Source organism: Syngnathus typhle, linkage group LG12, assembly GCF_033458585.1.
Source record: "Syngnathus typhle isolate RoL2023-S1 ecotype Sweden linkage group LG12, RoL_Styp_1.0, whole genome shotgun sequence".
NCBI lineage: Eukaryota > Metazoa > Chordata > Actinopteri > Syngnathiformes > Syngnathidae > Syngnathus > Syngnathus typhle.
Window position 1 is genome coordinate 8,876,068 of NC_083749.1, and position 17,909 is coordinate 8,893,976.

Sequence of the window (17,909 nt, forward strand, 5' to 3'; positions counted from 1 at the left end):
ATATATAATAATAATTAATTTTTATTCAAATTAATCAGAATATATATAATATATAATAAGAATTAATTTTTATTCAAATTAATCAGAATGCTTGATATAGTACTTCACACCATGTTTTAAATTAAATACATTTTTTTGTAACTGTTATTTAACTTTTAGGCATACAAAAAAGCATCATCTTGTTCACTTTAAAAAAGTTGTCAACTTCTCTCCATTATTGAAATGACATCTCAGGGTTTTGTGTAGTTTTCTTTATTGAAAAATTAAACACTTTCTGTACAAATAGCATTGTATAACCCTCGTTCAAATGTGCTGGGAGCAGGCCAACAGCACAAGGACTGTGACATGAGGAACAAAAGCAAAAAGAAAGAGGCCGTTGTGGAACATCTGGTGGAAGACAAACAATCACCAAAACTAACCGGCTAATAATAATAAGAGGAGGCGCACTTAGTGAAACAAATAAGCACAATCTATTCCACAAGGAAGTTGGTCATGAAGGAACCATTGTTGGGGGAGCGTGTTAATAAACATACATTGTAAATTGAAACAAAAAGTAACATCAATGGCTGTTTCCCGTCGTGTACAACATTTCTGATCACTTTTCACACTTGCCTTTCAAAAATGTAGGTTTGCATTTGTCTACAGTTCACCTGAGCAGCGTTAAGAAAGCAACGGAACATTTTCATTGTAATCACACAAGACACCTTAAGCCCAGACGTTATCTTTGTCATAACTTTCTATATCTTTCTTTCATTAATAACTTCCCTTGCACCACCAGAAACTTAAAAGTAATCTTGGATTCAGACTTCACCTTTAAATAGAAAATAAACCATTTCGCATCACTTCATTAGCTCCCAGTCGGCTTTAGAATTGATTTAGGATTCTATGACGAACTTTTAAAGCACGTATGGTACTTGCTCCGAGCTACTTATCTGAACTTATAACCGCCTATGAGCAAATCCACAAACAGCTCTTCGGTTGAAAGCTTGAAACCAAAGATGATCGAGCATATCCGTTCAGAGTGGTTTTATGGTGACAATAATTTCGTAAAAAACTTGTTTTTCCACAATTCTATTTGGTAAATCCAAACTAATCTGTGGACCACTCTTCCAAAACAGTCTTGGACTTCAAAGGTTATATTATAAGCATAAATATAACATAAGCGGTGGTTTCACTAAATGTACTTCCGCGAGAACAATAGTTACATATTGTTTACTCTTTACGGAAGATTCACTCTTTTGTTCCAGTCTTCCAATTTTCACCTAATCTCTCTAATGCTAACTCTTATCCTAGCTCCTAATTGCTTTTTTCAATAAATGGAGAGAGAAGGTGCTCAAGAGGGTACAGTATAGCTAAGCTCTTTGTCAGTATTATCCTCTTATGACTACACCTCCTGAGATGATGCACTGGGCATGGCTTCATCATGCTCCCTGGGGATTTTAATTGGTTCGGGACTTGGAAATTATCAAATTAAATGTTCTAGTAAAAGAAGCAGCAGGAACAACACTGAGTGAAACACTTTGAGATTTGATCCCCGACTGAGAGCATGTCCACATTCAGGTCATCTGTGTATCTTCATTATACACTGGGTTCTTATGTGTTTATACTGTCACGTGTGATTATGATGAATGACATACTTTCATTAGCTCCTAACGGCACCGGTGTTTAAAAACATTGGAACTTGCGATGGTATCTATAGTAACAATATGGGACACTGGGACAATGGTTAGCACTTTCCCCACTAACTTGTTGCAGGGCCATTGACCCCCCCAGATAATTGACTTTTGGGTATTTTCTTATTTTCTGAATAATTTTTCCACACATTCACCATAGGGAATTTATAATGAATCTTTATCAGCGTTTTCACAAGATTTTGGAAAAAATTGCTGTTTGTTTTGCAACCCCTGAGATATCCTTGCCCCACCCCCAAGGAAAAATCCTTACTCTGCCAGCGCTAAAAAGGGTTCTGGATTAAAACCTGCTGGCTGCCTTTATGGAGTTTGCACGTGCTCCCTGTGCTTGCAGAGGTTCTTTTTATTTCCCTTCCACAATAGTCATTCATTTGATGCCTAAAATAAAACAATGGACAACATATATCTGACAGATGTGAGCTGCTCCAATTCATATTATTTTAAATATATGTATATATATTAATGTAACTTTCAAAGGGTTTATATTTCAGATAGAGATCTTATATTTTGTACAGTATAGAGTATATACATCTATATATTTATTTGTACATATATAAATTCAAACTACGAAAGCCGAGTAGGACCAGTCTCTTCAGTTGCAGTAGCCAAAAACTATAAAATAAATGGACTGTGGTAACTTGGTTTAATGCAAGATGCTCCAGTAAATGTCAAATGAAGGCCAATCCATTAATTTCAATATCCAAAAAGTAAAATTTAGGTTGTAGAGGCTTCACTATTAGTATCTACTGTAGTGCATAAGGTGCGGAGAGGTAACATGTTGAAAAGAATCAAGAACAGGTTCATGTAAAAATAAGGTTGTGTGACAGATGAGGTGGATTTTCCTTTTAGTTCACCGCTAAAGACTTGTGCCATTTAAAAATGAAAAAGTCCTCCTCCTTTTTGTCCTTGATTCCCTGCTCGTCTCCTCTCCTACTCAGCTATAGTGCTACATTGAACTCAGTCACCAGAAAGTCCACATAGTCCCTCTCTTTGGTTTTGAAGGCCTCAGCGATGAGGCGTGCGGCGTCCTTGTGCTCACGGCCCCTAAGGGAAACCCCATTTACCTCCAGGATCACCTGACCCACCTTCAGCTGACCACAGTTGTGAGCTGAACCGCCACGCTTAGAAAAAGAGACAGAAAAAGGACAAGGTTATTTAAAAAAAAAAAAAACACACACGCACACACATTTGCAGGAATTAATACATGAAAACTATATTTAAATAACTGGATTCATATTTCCAAAATTGAATGGGAAGTAAAAAGTAAAGAAAAAAATAACGACTAGACCAAAAGCTAACAATGTATTTAATCTTACACATTTTCCCAAAATAAACAAAAGTAGTTACTACATATAAAGGAGAATAAGAACAATCCATATTAATACAAGGTCAAATTAATACAATGTACTCTGCTCGACATTGAAATAGGACAAACAAAAATTCTTTCAATGTACTTCCTAAACCGTTTATATTGAATACGTTTCCAAGTTTATAAGTCTTTTGTACAACAAACCTTATGGATGGAACCTTTTGGTGAGTACCGTTCAAACAAAGCAAACAAAAAAATCCAAACCAAGGATGTGTTGTGTCCCAGGCTAATAAAAAAAAATCTGCTTGCACATGTTTCACACTGAATTGAACGAAAGATGCTGAGAAAGTCGGGGTTTATGAGCTGGCACGTCCTGAACTAAAGCGTCTGTCATCCAGCTTTTTCCAAGATGCACACCCTATTAACGATAAAACAGATAAGTCAGCAATTCTTGTTGAACAGCCAATTGAAAAGTACTACCAACTGTATTCCAATTTTAGTGGCAAGGTTAAATTAAGGATTTCATTGAATCAGTATGCCACTCTCTATTTTATTTATTTTCGCCACAATTTCTTCCTGGTAATTGTATGACATTACCCAGTTATGCTAAACCGATCAGAGGCAAGCGCACGGGGGTTGTCACTTAATTCACAATTGCACGCTGGAGAAAAGTCACATGATTTTAGGGATTACGTTGCGAGTTCCAAAGTACACCCACACATTTGCACGCACACGTGAGAGTATATACAAATACACAGTAAATGCACTTGCTTCAACTGTTAATGCTTTCCACATTCTGAAACACGGTAAATAAGAGCATCTAAATGTCAATCTCCTTATGCACCTCTGGGCATGTATCCAGAAAAGCTACTAATTCACTTCTGGTAGACTGAGTTGGATTGAAATAATCAGTGAAATTTCTACATCCTATTTTTTAAAGTTAAATGTATACCATTCTCCTGATATATTTAGCAACACAGAGTATGCTCTGCTACATGTATTGATCGTACGCTATGAATAAATGATAACCTCGAATTAGCCTCGCATTGTGTTGTAGGTTTGATTCCAGCACTGTCTGGAGTTTGCATGTTCTCCCCGTGCCTGTGTGGGTTTCCTCCCAGCACTCCCGTTTCCTCCCACATCCCGCAAACATGCATGCTAGCCCGATCGACCACTCCAAACTTTCATAACTCAGATTTTTTTCTCATCATCTGTGTGGTCTCTCAAGGTTTAGAAGTCGGTGGACAATTTAAAAAATCTTGACGTGTGAACCAGGCTTAAACAACGCATGACGTCCCTCATGCCCCAATTTGCCCCAAGGACTTGAACGCAGCATATATTTGCCCATTTTATTTCTTGGCTGCGATCATGAAGGTAGTGTCACTGGGATTTATTTCTGCCAGGTTTAGCAGGGCCAAGTCACGCAAATTTGCATTTTGATTATACGTTTAAGCATGCTGTGCCAAACTGTGGATGGACCCACAAGTAGGGCAAAAGCACACTAAAGCCAGCTTCAAGTGGCAGCAACCTTTGAACGCTTCACAAGTCGCATTCCTTTAAACACATAAGTGTCAGATTTACATTTGTGGGGGGGAAAATATGAAAGACATTGTGAGAGGGCCATTTTTGTTAGTTTTATCTTCTGAGTCAACCACAATTTCCATACAAACAGTTTGTGTTAAAGACTATATTGTTTCTCTCTTTTTAAGAAATTATTTTGTAGAGTTTTCCTTAAATAAATAACCATCTACTCCATTTTGAACTAATAAAACTTTGCATCCTGAACCAATGTCTGAACTGCTACGAACTGGTTTTGGTGTCAAGTTGAGTATGGCATTTCTCTGTCAGATACTGATGTAAAGAAATGACTCTTGTAAGACAAACCCGATTTAAATTTCATAATTGTTCACCACACTTTGCACACAAGTGACAGCTGCCAAGACAGTTAAATTCTTCTCCAAGTTTCAATGGCAAGAACAAGCAACAGTTCTTTCGCGCTGTAAATTTAACACACGTCACAACTGTGTGCAATTAATTTAACAGGACATAACACATTTTAATTATTGTGATGGCTGGTTGGAGCACTTGTGTCAATATCACTGGAATGTGCCTTTGGTTTTTCTCATTGGAATCACTTAATCATCATAAAAATGTAATACCAGTACAATAATAAGCTGAAAAGGAGTTTCCTTCATTTTTTTTCCCCATTGCCTGCACATCATTTTTTAAATTTCCCATACACCAATACACTAATAAGTGTGAAATAAGTGGTTAAATGTTACTAAAATTAATAATGCATCCATTCATTTTTTGAACCCAAATTAATTAGTCGCACACTGTCCGCAACAAGTTATTTGAAAATTTATCCTATGATAATTTCGAATATATCTCCAATATAGAAAATGGATGGATAGTTTCATATTTCCGGTTTTAATACACCCCCCCCCCCCCCCCCCCACACAGTCTGGTTGGTTTTAAGTTTAAACCTTGAGCAATCCATAGTTAACAGCATTGCTATTGATAAACCCTGTTTACTCCTTCTTCACTTTATTGCAACAATTACTCGATGCTGGCAGAGCAGTCGGTCATCATGATGGGAAGTGAGAAGTGATAACGGGTGCTTCAGAACTAGTGATTTGGAAAGATAACGGCTGGCATTCAGTAAGCATCCATTGGCCAGAGAGAAATAGAGTGCACAAGCCAAAGGTGTGCTGTATCAACTTGACTGCGTTATACAATCGGGACAGAATGATATAGTGTAGTGGCTTGGATTCGATGCCATCATCTGTCCCTCGATGCCCCTCGGACAACCAGAAACAAAATGAATGTTTTTTCTTTTCCTTCTCTTGTTGCCTTTCGCAAAGCCAGTTTATCATGCTGATGCTCGATCCTGACTGGGGGAAGCAATGAGATTGCGTGCCTTGCTCAAGGGCCTAATAACACAGTTACCTTTCCCCAGGTGAGGATTACCAAAACTCACTTTTCCACCTTGAAAATGGAAGTCGCCTTTGCAGCAAAGTGTGACCTCAAGGCCACCGTGTTATTAATGGCTTCAAATAACAATGAGGCACTACACTGGTATTGTTCGGGGATGTATCTGTGCTTGTAACATCAATAAGGTTGTACTAGAGCATATCAAAGTAAATAGTTCAATGGCTACGTTTACATGGACGCATTTATTTGGATTGAAAGCCTGATCGGAATCAAATTTGTTTCATGTACACACCTTATTCGGATTATCCTGACCCAATCAAACCCATTATATTCAAGATTTTATTCCGAATGAGAGGGATGCTTGATGTCGATCGGTCGTCGCACATGATGTCGATTGGTAATCCGATTGTCGCACATGAAAACACTTATTCCGAAGTTCGGAAACCATCTTTACCGCTCATGTGACTGTTCGTCGTTTCTCTTCTAGTAGAAGCATAGCGAGCGAAGGACTTGGCAGGCGCAAGAAACAAAAAAACTAAAATACAATTTGGCAGGCGTGAGATACATTGCAGCTCCATTACGAGCTGGGATTTGCTGACACAGAAGTCATTGCAGTTTCTTCTTCTTCTACTTCAATCTCTGGCACATTTGGCCAACATGTTCATGTCAGAATAATTTGTTTCGCCCAAAAGTGTGACGAATGAACACGCAAGTCCTAATCGGATTAAGATTTTTAGTGTCCATGAAAACAATGCATCCGAACAGAATTTTAATCCAAACTATGATTGGATTGAAAATAAATCTCAATAAATCATCCCCCTGTAATTTCTTTAGTTAAATCTTGCACATATTTTTGTGCAAGAGCTAATATGATTTTAGAGAAGCAAAAGGAACTAAAAATAGCTCACAGGCATATTTGTCAGGAAATCTATTGACTATGGCAGATGCTGTGGGACAGCATGCACGCAACACTTAAAATGTAACCGCCTGCATTAGCAGAGCTTTGCACTTCGTCATTGGCTTAAAACTTACTCCTCGTATCAATTCCACACGTCCTCTTTTCTTCAAAACTAACATTTGCAGATTCTGAAAGTGCTGATTTTGACCCCATTTATCCATACTGCTGCAATCAGTGTCCCCTTTTTATTTAAATCACCTCCTCGCTAGGAAGAAGGCTGAAAGACTGCATTGAAAGAGCCTGTGACTGCTATGATCTTTAAAACGCAACTCTGTGGTCAGAAAAGGTTTCGTACTAAAGTCATGAGAAAATACAAGGCTTTGTTGTCTTTGGCAAGATGATATGTGTTGATCAAGGCACAGCTAATAGCTTTCCAACAATGTCTTTTTTTCAGAATGTATGACGTGAATCCGTATTTTAAAATAAAAAATTAATTTGAATTTGAATTTCAAAGTATTATTCAAATAGTTTCCATCTGAACATAACGCTTTGCTTTGCAGATTGCAGTTTGTTTTTACTTTTGGCTCTTCCCACAGCAAGCCACTTGTATGATGTTTGCCAGTTAAGATATGCTTCCATTTGGATGGTGGGGCACTGGCTTTTGAGTTATTTCTCCGCTATTTTTGTAGACATAGAGAGATCTCTTTAAGGTCATGGTTTTTCTTGAATTTATTAATTAATTTAAAATCAGTTAAGGGCTGCAAGTGAGCAGATGATTTTGAGCAATGGCTAGGGTAAGTAACCCTTAGACTGGTCTTCAGTCAAATGGAGACTACGTACAAAATATTCACACTAAAAACTATATACATTTTGAACTAAAATTCTATTGGAACTTTCCATCCATCCATCCATCCATCCATCCATCCATCCATCCATCCATCCATCCATCCATCCATCCATCCATCCATCCATCCATCCATCCATCCATCCATCCATCCATCCATCCATCCATCCATCCTCTACACTGCCTATGGTTGCTTAAGATGAAGAATATCCAAGCTGACGTTGGACAAGAGGTGCTACACAACAAGAATGTAACTAATAGGATCTGAGCGTGGCAGGCGGGCAGAGTGACATGAACATGAATGCTATTGTCATTGGATGAGAAATCGTCATCAAAATGCATTACATGATTGTGACTCACCTGAATTGTGACAATTCGTGGTAGTGGCTGTCGAGTGTTGGCTCCTCCTTCAATCGCGATGCCCAAAGTACTTGCACTCTTTGCCACCCTCACTAATGTGGAGGTGGGCTCCAACAGCCCTGGCTAAAGTCAGGCAAAGACAATGTTAATTATAAAATTGCATTAGATGATGTTGTGTAATGTTTTCATGCTAGTGCGGGATGGATCTCTTTTTTTATTTTATTTATTTTTTTTTTTTATATAACAAATAATGATTGACTGACATGTTTGTTGTTGCTGCTGCTGTGGTACACTTTTCCCATACTGGCATGAATTTACTTCAAGAATATGAGAAATTTACTAATACATATCATATATGGATAGTACATATATATATATATATATATATATATATATATATATATATATATACACAATATATAAAAGTAGAAAGCCCTTCTCTGTTTTGGCCGCTCAATAATGGATAGCTTTAACAAGAGTCTGGTTTCTTGAAGCCCCACCCTACATCATGTCATCAAAGTTATTGGGCATTCAGTTGTTAATATACTGAGCAAAACTATAAAAGCAACACTTTCGTTTAAATCTCATTTTTCACAAACTGAACTAAAAATTATAAGGCTTATTTCTCTCAAATATTCACATACATGTTAAAAACTGTTGGTGAATATTTTCCTTTGCATAGATAATCCATTGATCCCACTGGTGTGCCACACCAAATTGCTGATTAGAAAGGATAATTATTGCAGAGAGGTGCCTTCGGATCCCCAGACCACTCCAAAATGCTTCATCTATTCACACAGCACAATGCCAAAAAGATGCTCAGTACAATTTGCATAACCAAATAAATGTCAGAAACCATCTCAGGAAAGCTCATCGGCATGCTTGACGCCGGCATCCTGTTATGACACACCTTTGACTTGGGTGGATATCGGCAAAGTTCTCACTCAACACAGTTGTATCATCAAAGGGTAAGTAGTAATTCTATTAGGCCTGTATATTCAGTGTTTTTTTTTTTTTTAATGGAAGAAACCGTAATTGTACCAGTGCCATGGAATGACATTTTCTTTGGAGGTTCCATTGCTCATTCTTAACCTGGTGAAACACAGGAACTAATTTTCTAATGCAGAAATGCACGGTAGACCCCATCATGGTTTGGAAGCAATGTATCATGAAAGATAATTTGTTCTTCAAACGTTCCCTCACACTCGCTCCCTTAAGAACACACTTTGATTATTGTCATTTTGAAATAGCCGTATTACTTTCCCATCATCGCAAACAAAGTTTCATCATTTCTGTCCTTCCGCAATGAACTTTTTTTTCCTACACTACAGTGGTGGATGGAATAATAGATGGAACATTTTGAGTGAATGAATTAAATTAATGGAAAATTAGAAAAAAAAAAATATGACCAAGCGTTATAGGAAATGGATGGATGAACAAGTAAGTGTGAACAAGTGTGCAAAAACAGAGGTAAGATGTTCCACAAGGACTTGTACATCTGCATTTATGAGAACCAACAGTGTCAAATTATTCCCTCAGTACCTCTTTAAATCTAATTGGAACATTAAACTTTAAATAGCCGCAGAAACCACTCATGAAATGTTTACATTACATTTGAGTCTGGAGAGGAGGCTGTTATTTAATTACTAGGCAGTAGTTGTCACACTACACAAATCATTTGATACTAAGCAGATTCAACATTTTAAGCTCCATCCATTTTCACGGCCTCTTCACAGTGGTGGACTGCCAGCAACAAAAGCCCTTTGGTTGTTCTTAAAATAGCACTCTGAGAGTGCTACAGAACCCCAGAGCTTCCATCTATTACGTTACAAGCACATCAATGAGGCGAGGGTGGCGGAGTAGCTTTGGTAAAACATAACGCGACTGTTATCTTTAGGCTCCAACTATGTTTATAATCAGCTCAATTGGTCCTCACAAAGCAGAAAAGAGTTCTTGAATCACACGAATCATTCCCCTCAACTATTAATATGCTCATTCATTCATGTCGGGCCCACAGTACACCCTCACCGGTTTGGTGGGGTTGTCCCCCCCGCCCCCCTGGGTATCTTGAGGGTGTCGTGTGCATGAGGAATGGGAGCTGCTGATGTGTCCTGACTCAGCTATGTCCACACCGCTGTCCTCACTGAGAGTCTGGCCACTGTCTGACAGCTGAGACAGGGCGCCACCTGAGGGGGGGAGCAGGCACACGTGATATCAGCATTTACAAACTCTCTGGACTAAATCAGTGTGTTTGTTTGTTGTGCATGTTGCTATTTCATGGGTTACCTGAACAGCACTTTTCGGAGATGACTGTTTTCTTGGTTTCCAATTAGCGAACATTCTATAGAGTGCATACTTTGTCCGGTGCCTCCATTTATTTACGGAAAAAATAAATGACTGTAAACTTTTCCAGATCCTCACCAAAATGTTTTCCCCTGGTGTCTTTAATTGTCTTTTTTCGTACTTTTCACCTTGTTTCTAATTTTTATGTAATTTTTTCAAAAAAAAATTTAACTACTGCAATTAAAACATTTTAGGGCGCTTTCATACAGCATCTTAACAGCACTTTTTTATGTTTAGAATATCTTGTCAGATTCATTAATTTTGAAGGGTATTATTTATCAAGTTAAAATACTATCTGTCAATGTGAAAGACGACAATTGGGATGTTTAATGCAAAATGTGGATGGAAATTCAGGGTTTTCAGATATTTTGGATGGTGGTATATCAGGGTCAATGTTATATTTATGTATGCAAAACACTGTCATCATCAACACCCTAACTAGACACCTAGAAATGAAACATCCCTTTTCTTTCTGTCTACAGCACAGGTGTCAAACTCAAGGCCCGGGGGTCCAGATACGGCCCGCCACAGTATTTTATGTGGCCCGCGAAGACAAATTGTGCATCAAATTCATGTGTCATTACTAGAATTGCAAATTGTCCTCACTTTTAATAATATATATACATTTTTAAATATTTGACCAGTTTTTACTCGTCTGATTTGAAAACGAGTTATTTGTCAGTTTGTTTTGTAGCTTTTACTGTATATAATATGAGGTGCTCATCCATTTATTTGGGTTGACAGTCATAATGGCCCTCCGAAAGAAGCTATGACTACAATGCGGCCCGCGAAAAAAATGAGTTTGACAGCCCTGGTCTACAGTGTCATATTAAAACCATCATGCATATTAGATGGGCTAGCAGACTTAGGTAATCACTTAAGGACTTGAGTGCGTTTTTTTTTTTTCAATTAGCAATGAATAATAAATTATCATTGAATAATACACATGAATTATGAAGTTTTTTTAAATAAAGAAAGTTGATATTATTTTAACCCTAATGAAACTTCCTGTAAACATTTTTAATGTGGGCAGAAAATGAATTATGTTTGATTGCCTGTCATAGATCTTGAGATTTATGACCGCATATATTTAAATTTAAGTGCATCTTTTTGCATTGATTATTTACAGCTTTTTCCACCCTCTTACATTTTTCCAGTAAGCAAATATCAATGACAAAATAGTTCAATCTGGTCATCCATGTGCATACATGGATTATTTCCAAACTAGTATACACAAACTATAATTTTGGGGTTTTGAAAAAAATATTTTGACCATAAAAACAAGACCCTCGAATCCATCTGTGTTTATTTATTATATAATTATTGTATGTACTTACTTTTGACGCGTTGGATATTCCAAATTTATACAATGTATTGTTTATGACCTACTTTTCTCACCTCGAGCTTGGGGCAGCGGCCGCACCTCATTGACATCTGGCTCTGCGTTGGGCCTGTGAACTTCCACTGTAACAAACTGTTGCTTAGAGCCCGGGGATGAGGCTTTGGACATTGTGGCTGGCTTAAGCGGGAGAGAAGGAGGAGGAGGGGGAGGTGCGGAGATTGGGGGTGGAGGTGGTGGTGGTGGTGGTGCTGCTGAAGGGGATGAGTCAGCCAGTTTGGCGCCCCTGCTTGGGGACTGGACGCGTGGAAAAGGGCCAATACTTTGTTGGGCAACCATGGACAAATGAGAGGGGGTTTTCTGTTCTCTCTTGGATGCCAAGAGTTCTTTCTTTCGGATAGCTGCATAGTCCCTGGAAGGCAACGTGGGAGGATCTTGTTTGCGATGTAGTGAAGGTGATGAAGGGGTGTGAACCGGCTTTTTGTTGTGGATAGGCCGGATGGGGACTGTGAAGTGCAAGCCCGTGTGTGTGGATTCGGACGAGGGGCATTTGTTGAGCTGGTCTCTTCTACTCTTGCGCCTCTGCACCCCTGATGGGGGTGGAGGCTTGAAGGAAGGGGGAGAGTCAGCTGTGGTGGACTGTATGTCATCCTGAAGTGAGAGGATAGTTTTGATCATGATAGATTGGGGATGTGCAAAGGATATGTTGCAAAAAAAAAAACATTTCACCAGTAAATGTAATTGTAAATTGATGAAGATTCTCAAGAGGCATTCCAGCAATGCCTTGGTGGTATAGTACTTGATACATTACATTCTTTACTTCAGTGGAATGAACAAAACTGAGACATGAATGACCACTAATGCATGAAGTGATAAATAAAATAAATACAAAAGAACATAAACAAAGGAAAAAGTAGAATAATGGTTGTCTAAAAGCTTTCTTATTGACCTTTTTCTTATCCCCCCGAAAATTAAAGGTAGGCCGAGGAGTGGAATAATACGATTGGCCATTTTCCATTCAATAAATAAGACATGATGAAAGATCATCTTTCACCTTGCTTTGGTGCAAAACCTAAACAAAGCCTGTCGGTTAGATTCCTCCACTGGCCTCATCCATTTCGACGACTGCTTCACTTCTACTTTTAAAATACTGTGTTCAACCCCTTCTCCCCTTTTCCCTTGTACTATGTTTATGGGGCCAAACACGGGCCCGTGTTTGTGTGTGCCAGGCTACAGGGCTCACCAGAGAGATGTCAGCCAGCAGTGTGTTCAGACTGTCCAAGGGATCTTGCTGATTAGTATCCACCACACAGTCGTTCTAAAAGATACAGGAGAGAAAAATGAAGGGAAAAAAGAAATGCTGAAGTGAATCAGAAAAGGGTCAACACAGTGCAAGCAGCCTGTGAGCAGATGTTACAAAGAGGCGTGCACCAAAACAAATGAAAATTTAGATTTTCCAAGAGGTGTTTATTAAAAGGCATGCTAACATTTACACACATGCATGCACACACAGCTATGTGTCAAGCAGGATTTGAGTTGTCAGTCCAACTTCCCATGTGACATTTTTAGATTGTCTAAGAAAATTCAGAGACAAGCTAAGTTCAGCCAAATGCTGCCCTTCATTAACTGCCATGAAACCAAAACAGAAGCCCCATCAATTCTGCTTAATGACCTGCCGTTGCTACGTCGGGAGCGCTTCCATGCAGTGCCATTTAAAAGCTGGGGTGATCCAAAGAGGACTTTTGAAGATACAGTACTGAAAGCATGGTAGTTTAAAATGACTCGATATATGCAGTACATCCTCCCATCTGTCTTGTTTTCCACTCTTAGTGATAAAGACTGTTTGTGAGATGAACATTACTGTATTTACAGCAATATAAAATGCAAACATCAGTCTTAGCACATGATCGCGGAATCATCAATTGACAGGACGGATTTTTCAACTAGCAAATGTTTTTCTTATCTATGTGTTTGCGTTGGAATGTGTGCCTGGAACGGAATGTGATTTCTGAATGTGTGAGTTTTTATTGTCTTGCTACCTAGCTCTCTAATTTTCTTTACACAGCGGTGGCAGTGTATAGCCATCACCACGGGGTAAAAAAACAAACTCAAAAACAACACAAAACACGATGCAAAGGTGTGAACCTACAACAGAAGCCAATGATACAAAACCTGCCAGAGGAGTTTAGTGAAAAGCATTCAATTATCATAAGAAAGTAGCAAATTCTAATGATCACAAAATGTTTGTTGTTGCATTCTGCATTGTATTCTTTTTTTTCCTAGGCAACAAAACATATCTGCATCATACACTTCTGTTGGAAAATACTGTAGTTGTTTAAGAGAAATGTCCCCCTGCAAGTTAAGGTTGACTCGGTCCTGTCAGACAGACAAACTGATGGAGAAAAAGTAAGCTTTGTCTTCGCGGTTCTGAATTCTAATTTCGTGTTGATTGAGCTCAATCACCTGCCGGTTGCGTAGGAGCTCATTAAAAACCATTAAAATTGAAATTATGTGTTATAGAGTCCCACTGTCTCCATTACAATACACTTCTTTGAACCTCCTGTCTTCAAATATTGACATGCTAAATTTAAATATAAGTATTTCACTTATGGCATATTGTGTTGAGCAGCTAGGACAGAAATGTGCCTGTACCACTAATGTCACTACCATATAGTGAAGGTCTACTTTCGGTCATTAGCACATATTTTCTCTGAGCCGTCCATGACATCCTTCTGCGGTGGGGAGCACAAAAACTTTGGGAGGTTCCACTGAATGAAAAGCAACCAAAAAAATCCAACCACAGCAGAAAAAAAATCACTGCAGAATAAAAATAAAAAAAAACCCAGAGAAATATTTTACAAAACAATATTAGACTATACGAATGGATAATAAATCCATTAAATTGGTTTACAATACAAGAACATATTGTCCAATTTGAGGACAACATTAGAGACAATTGGAGATAACGTACACACAATTGCTACATTAAAAATCCTTTTACTGGAGCTAGATGGAAGAAAATTGCCAATTTGATGTTCAATTGAACATACAACAATAGTTGCCTAGAAGAAAATATGAACAAAAAGGAGAGTCTGTTTAGAAATGTTCTCTTCTCATGGTATCTACAGGTCACAGGGAATGGAAGTCATGTGTGCTTCATCAGTTTCACCAAATTATTCCTACCTCCATCATATCTATCAGCCACAGCAGCCTTTCCTACCAGGAGGAGGGTGAGATTAGGAGGTTATAGTAGTGGAGGAGAAACAGATGCTTACATCAAATACTGTTTTAATATTCACCATGTTAAAAGGAATGTAGTGAGACATGGCATGGCCAAATGTCTTCACCGTACCCCCCCACCACACTCCGTAAATAGACTACGCCTCGTCATCTGCTTTACTCTGAGTCGTATTACTAATCAGATGGTCTACTCGGCAGCATCGCTTACCCGGGTGGAGCTCAGAGTGGTATTGGTCATGAAGCTGGCCGAAGACGAGGTCAGAGTGTCAGGGTATGACACCATAGATAGAGTGTCTGGCTGAACGATAGGAGCTCCTGCTGAGCCCTGTCTTGATTTGAGAGCCTGAATCTCACGGCGCAACACCAGCCCGTCAAAACGCTCCAGGTCCTGCGGGGCGACCAGGCCTCGCACTTCTGATAGTAGGGAAAACTGTGGGAAGATGAAGAAGGGAGAGCTAAATCTACAGTTGAAAGTTATAAGAGCGAAACATTCACAGGCCACATAATTCAACACGTTGTATATCGTCTGTATTTCTGGTAAAATTCCAGAAAGCTGAGGTGTCAATTCTAGGTCCAGAAAATAAACACGTTGTATATGGTCTGTATTTCTGGTGAAATTCCAGGAAGCAGAGGTGTCAATTCCAGGTCCAGAAAATAAAGAAGCAGTTTGATTTTAGCGTCTAATATAATCGAGCCCACGGTAAACAAGATCTTGGGAGCAAGCTCGCTGGCTGATGAGAAGCACTTGTGACTAAAGCCAAACTGTGGCAGGGTTCCTAATTTTCGTTTTAACAATTCTGCCAGGGAGAACTAAGATGCACCATAACCCTTGCCGAGGAACTTAATTTGACCTCGTGTAACCTTTTGCTGAATTGTTCATGGTCTTTTTCTGATGTTGTAAATTATATTTAAAAGTCAAATAACCGTACCTTTTTTGTGAGCTGTAAATTTAATCCTAGGAAAGCTACGGTTATACAATTCAAAATTTTACCAATGTTTTTAGAAAAATAGGGCTCTGCACAAATATATTGAACTGTCATCATGTGTTTTATAGGGTAGGTTACGAGTTACTGTCTTTGGCTTGATGGGACTCAGCAGTATCGTCAGCTTTCTGTGAACAGAGGATAGATTTGTGACATGTGTTATGAGTTTGAGTCTAGTGGTTTGTGTTTGACAACACGGATCTCTACATATAAAGATGATCGCTACATTAGCTTGCCAAGTTATCTATTGAGCGGCTAGTTATTCTGATGTTCTGCATCCGTAATAATAGAAAAGCAAATACTGAATATATTAAATGATTATATTTCTTCTTTCAAATGTATTTATCCATGGTTAACATTACTGTCGACATGTTTTGCAATGTTGGCAGTGAGCCATTGTATGTTCAGTCCTAATAAAGATAAAGTACATAAACTGACTTTTGAAAAATGAGCTTTCTTTTTTATAAACTTATTATTATTATTTTTTTTACAATTCGGAAAAATGCTTGAAACTTAAAAAAGTGGCAGACGTGTAATTCTAAATATAGTAAAAGGCCTCAAAGAAAGCTTTCAGGTTCGTACTTGGTAAAGTGGAACTATGATGCCTTTGTTTTCTTGCGTGTATTTATAAAACTGACATAAAATTAGTGGAAGGACAAACACAATTGAACAACACATCAATAAATAGCTCTGTAGAACTCTTCAGAGATACACCTTCATGCTTAAGGACCTTTTTTTTGCCTTCTCATTCTAATATTTTCGTCTCCTTGCTCTCACCTTTGCCTGAGTGTTGAGCAGCTCGAAAAGCGCCATGACCAGCTGCTCCACGCCAATGTGTCCATCTCGATACTCTTCCAAGTAGTAACCCATAGTTTGGCGTTCCGACTCAGTCAGTAGGTGACGCGCTTGCTCTTCTAGCATGGCTCTGGACTGGTTCACCAAGCTAGATAAGGTCACCTGTGATCCAGCCACACCCTTGTAAAAACCAGACTGGAAAGATACAAAAGTACGACATTAAAGACAACTACAATTTTTATTTTGTGTTATGTGCAGAGTTGAGTTGTGTAAGATCTTGAAAGAGACCATTTCTTAATCTGGAGAAAATGCGGAGAGCAATGAAAGAGAGACTAGCAAGTAAGGTTTAAGAGAAAGTGATAGAAATAAGCATAAAGGAGAGATAAGAGCCCAAAAAACATTAAGATAAGAAAAAAAACAACAACAGGGATGTGGCGCGAGAAGAATTTATGGAAAATGATTAGGGCCAGTGAAGAAGGCAAAAAAAAAAAAAGTTGGCATGATTCGTACTTTTATCTCAGAATTCTGACTTTAAAATGAGGATTCTGACTAATCTTAGCCTTTAAAGTCAGAATTCTGAGATTAAAAAGAGAATTTTTAGATTAAAGTCAGAATGCTCAGGTGAGAATTCTGAGAGTAAATTCAGAATCTTGCAAGCCTGTTTTTTTTTCTCTTCATAGGCCCAAATGTTCTTCCGTAGTAAGGGATTGAAATGGGATGAGGAATAGGAAGAAAAGGACATTGAGAGATGGAGTTATGAGGCAAGGGCAGCTAAGAGGGCGATGGCAGATGATGTATGGATGAAAACAGAAGACGGCAGGGCATTGCTTAGCCAAAGTTGATGCTTTTAAAGAGGATGGTGTTGGTTGAAGTCAAAAGAGAAGACAAAAAAAGCCTTGGCTAGAAAGAAGGCTAAAACCACAGGTGGAGCAGGATGGGGGAGGTTCAATTGGAAACAAAGGCAGGGAACTGATTAGGATGGACAGAAAAAGTCCAAGATCATATATTACTCCCACTTAAAATGAAAGACCCATCAGGCGGTGCTTCCCATATGTATAAATTATCATCCCACCTCCTGCCGTGCAAACATTATCCACTGTCATCATGCAGTGCTAAAAGAAAAGCTTACAGCAGGAGAGAATTTTTTCCAGCACTAAATATTTCACTGCCATC

At 38.6% G+C, this 17,909-nt stretch overlaps 1 protein-coding gene across 1 annotated transcript in view; it reads right to left on the minus strand.

Annotated features, from left to right (window-relative positions):
- Positions 1-2,501: 2,501 nt before the first annotated feature.
- Positions 2,502-17,909, minus strand: part of whrna (whirlin a) — a 73,171-nt gene continuing 57,763 nt past the window's right edge. The window contains exons 9-13 of the mRNA XM_061293647.1: positions 12,962-13,036; positions 11,778-12,369; positions 10,065-10,222; positions 8,037-8,159; positions 2,502-2,812 (exon numbers count right to left, since the gene is read on the minus strand). Coding sequence (XP_061149631.1) covers positions 2,630-2,812; positions 8,037-8,159; positions 10,065-10,222; positions 11,778-12,369; positions 12,962-13,036 — 1,131 coding nt within the window. The 3' untranslated portion in view covers positions 2,502-2,629. The remainder of the gene's footprint in view (positions 2,813-8,036; positions 8,160-10,064; positions 10,223-11,777; positions 12,370-12,961; positions 13,037-17,909) is intronic.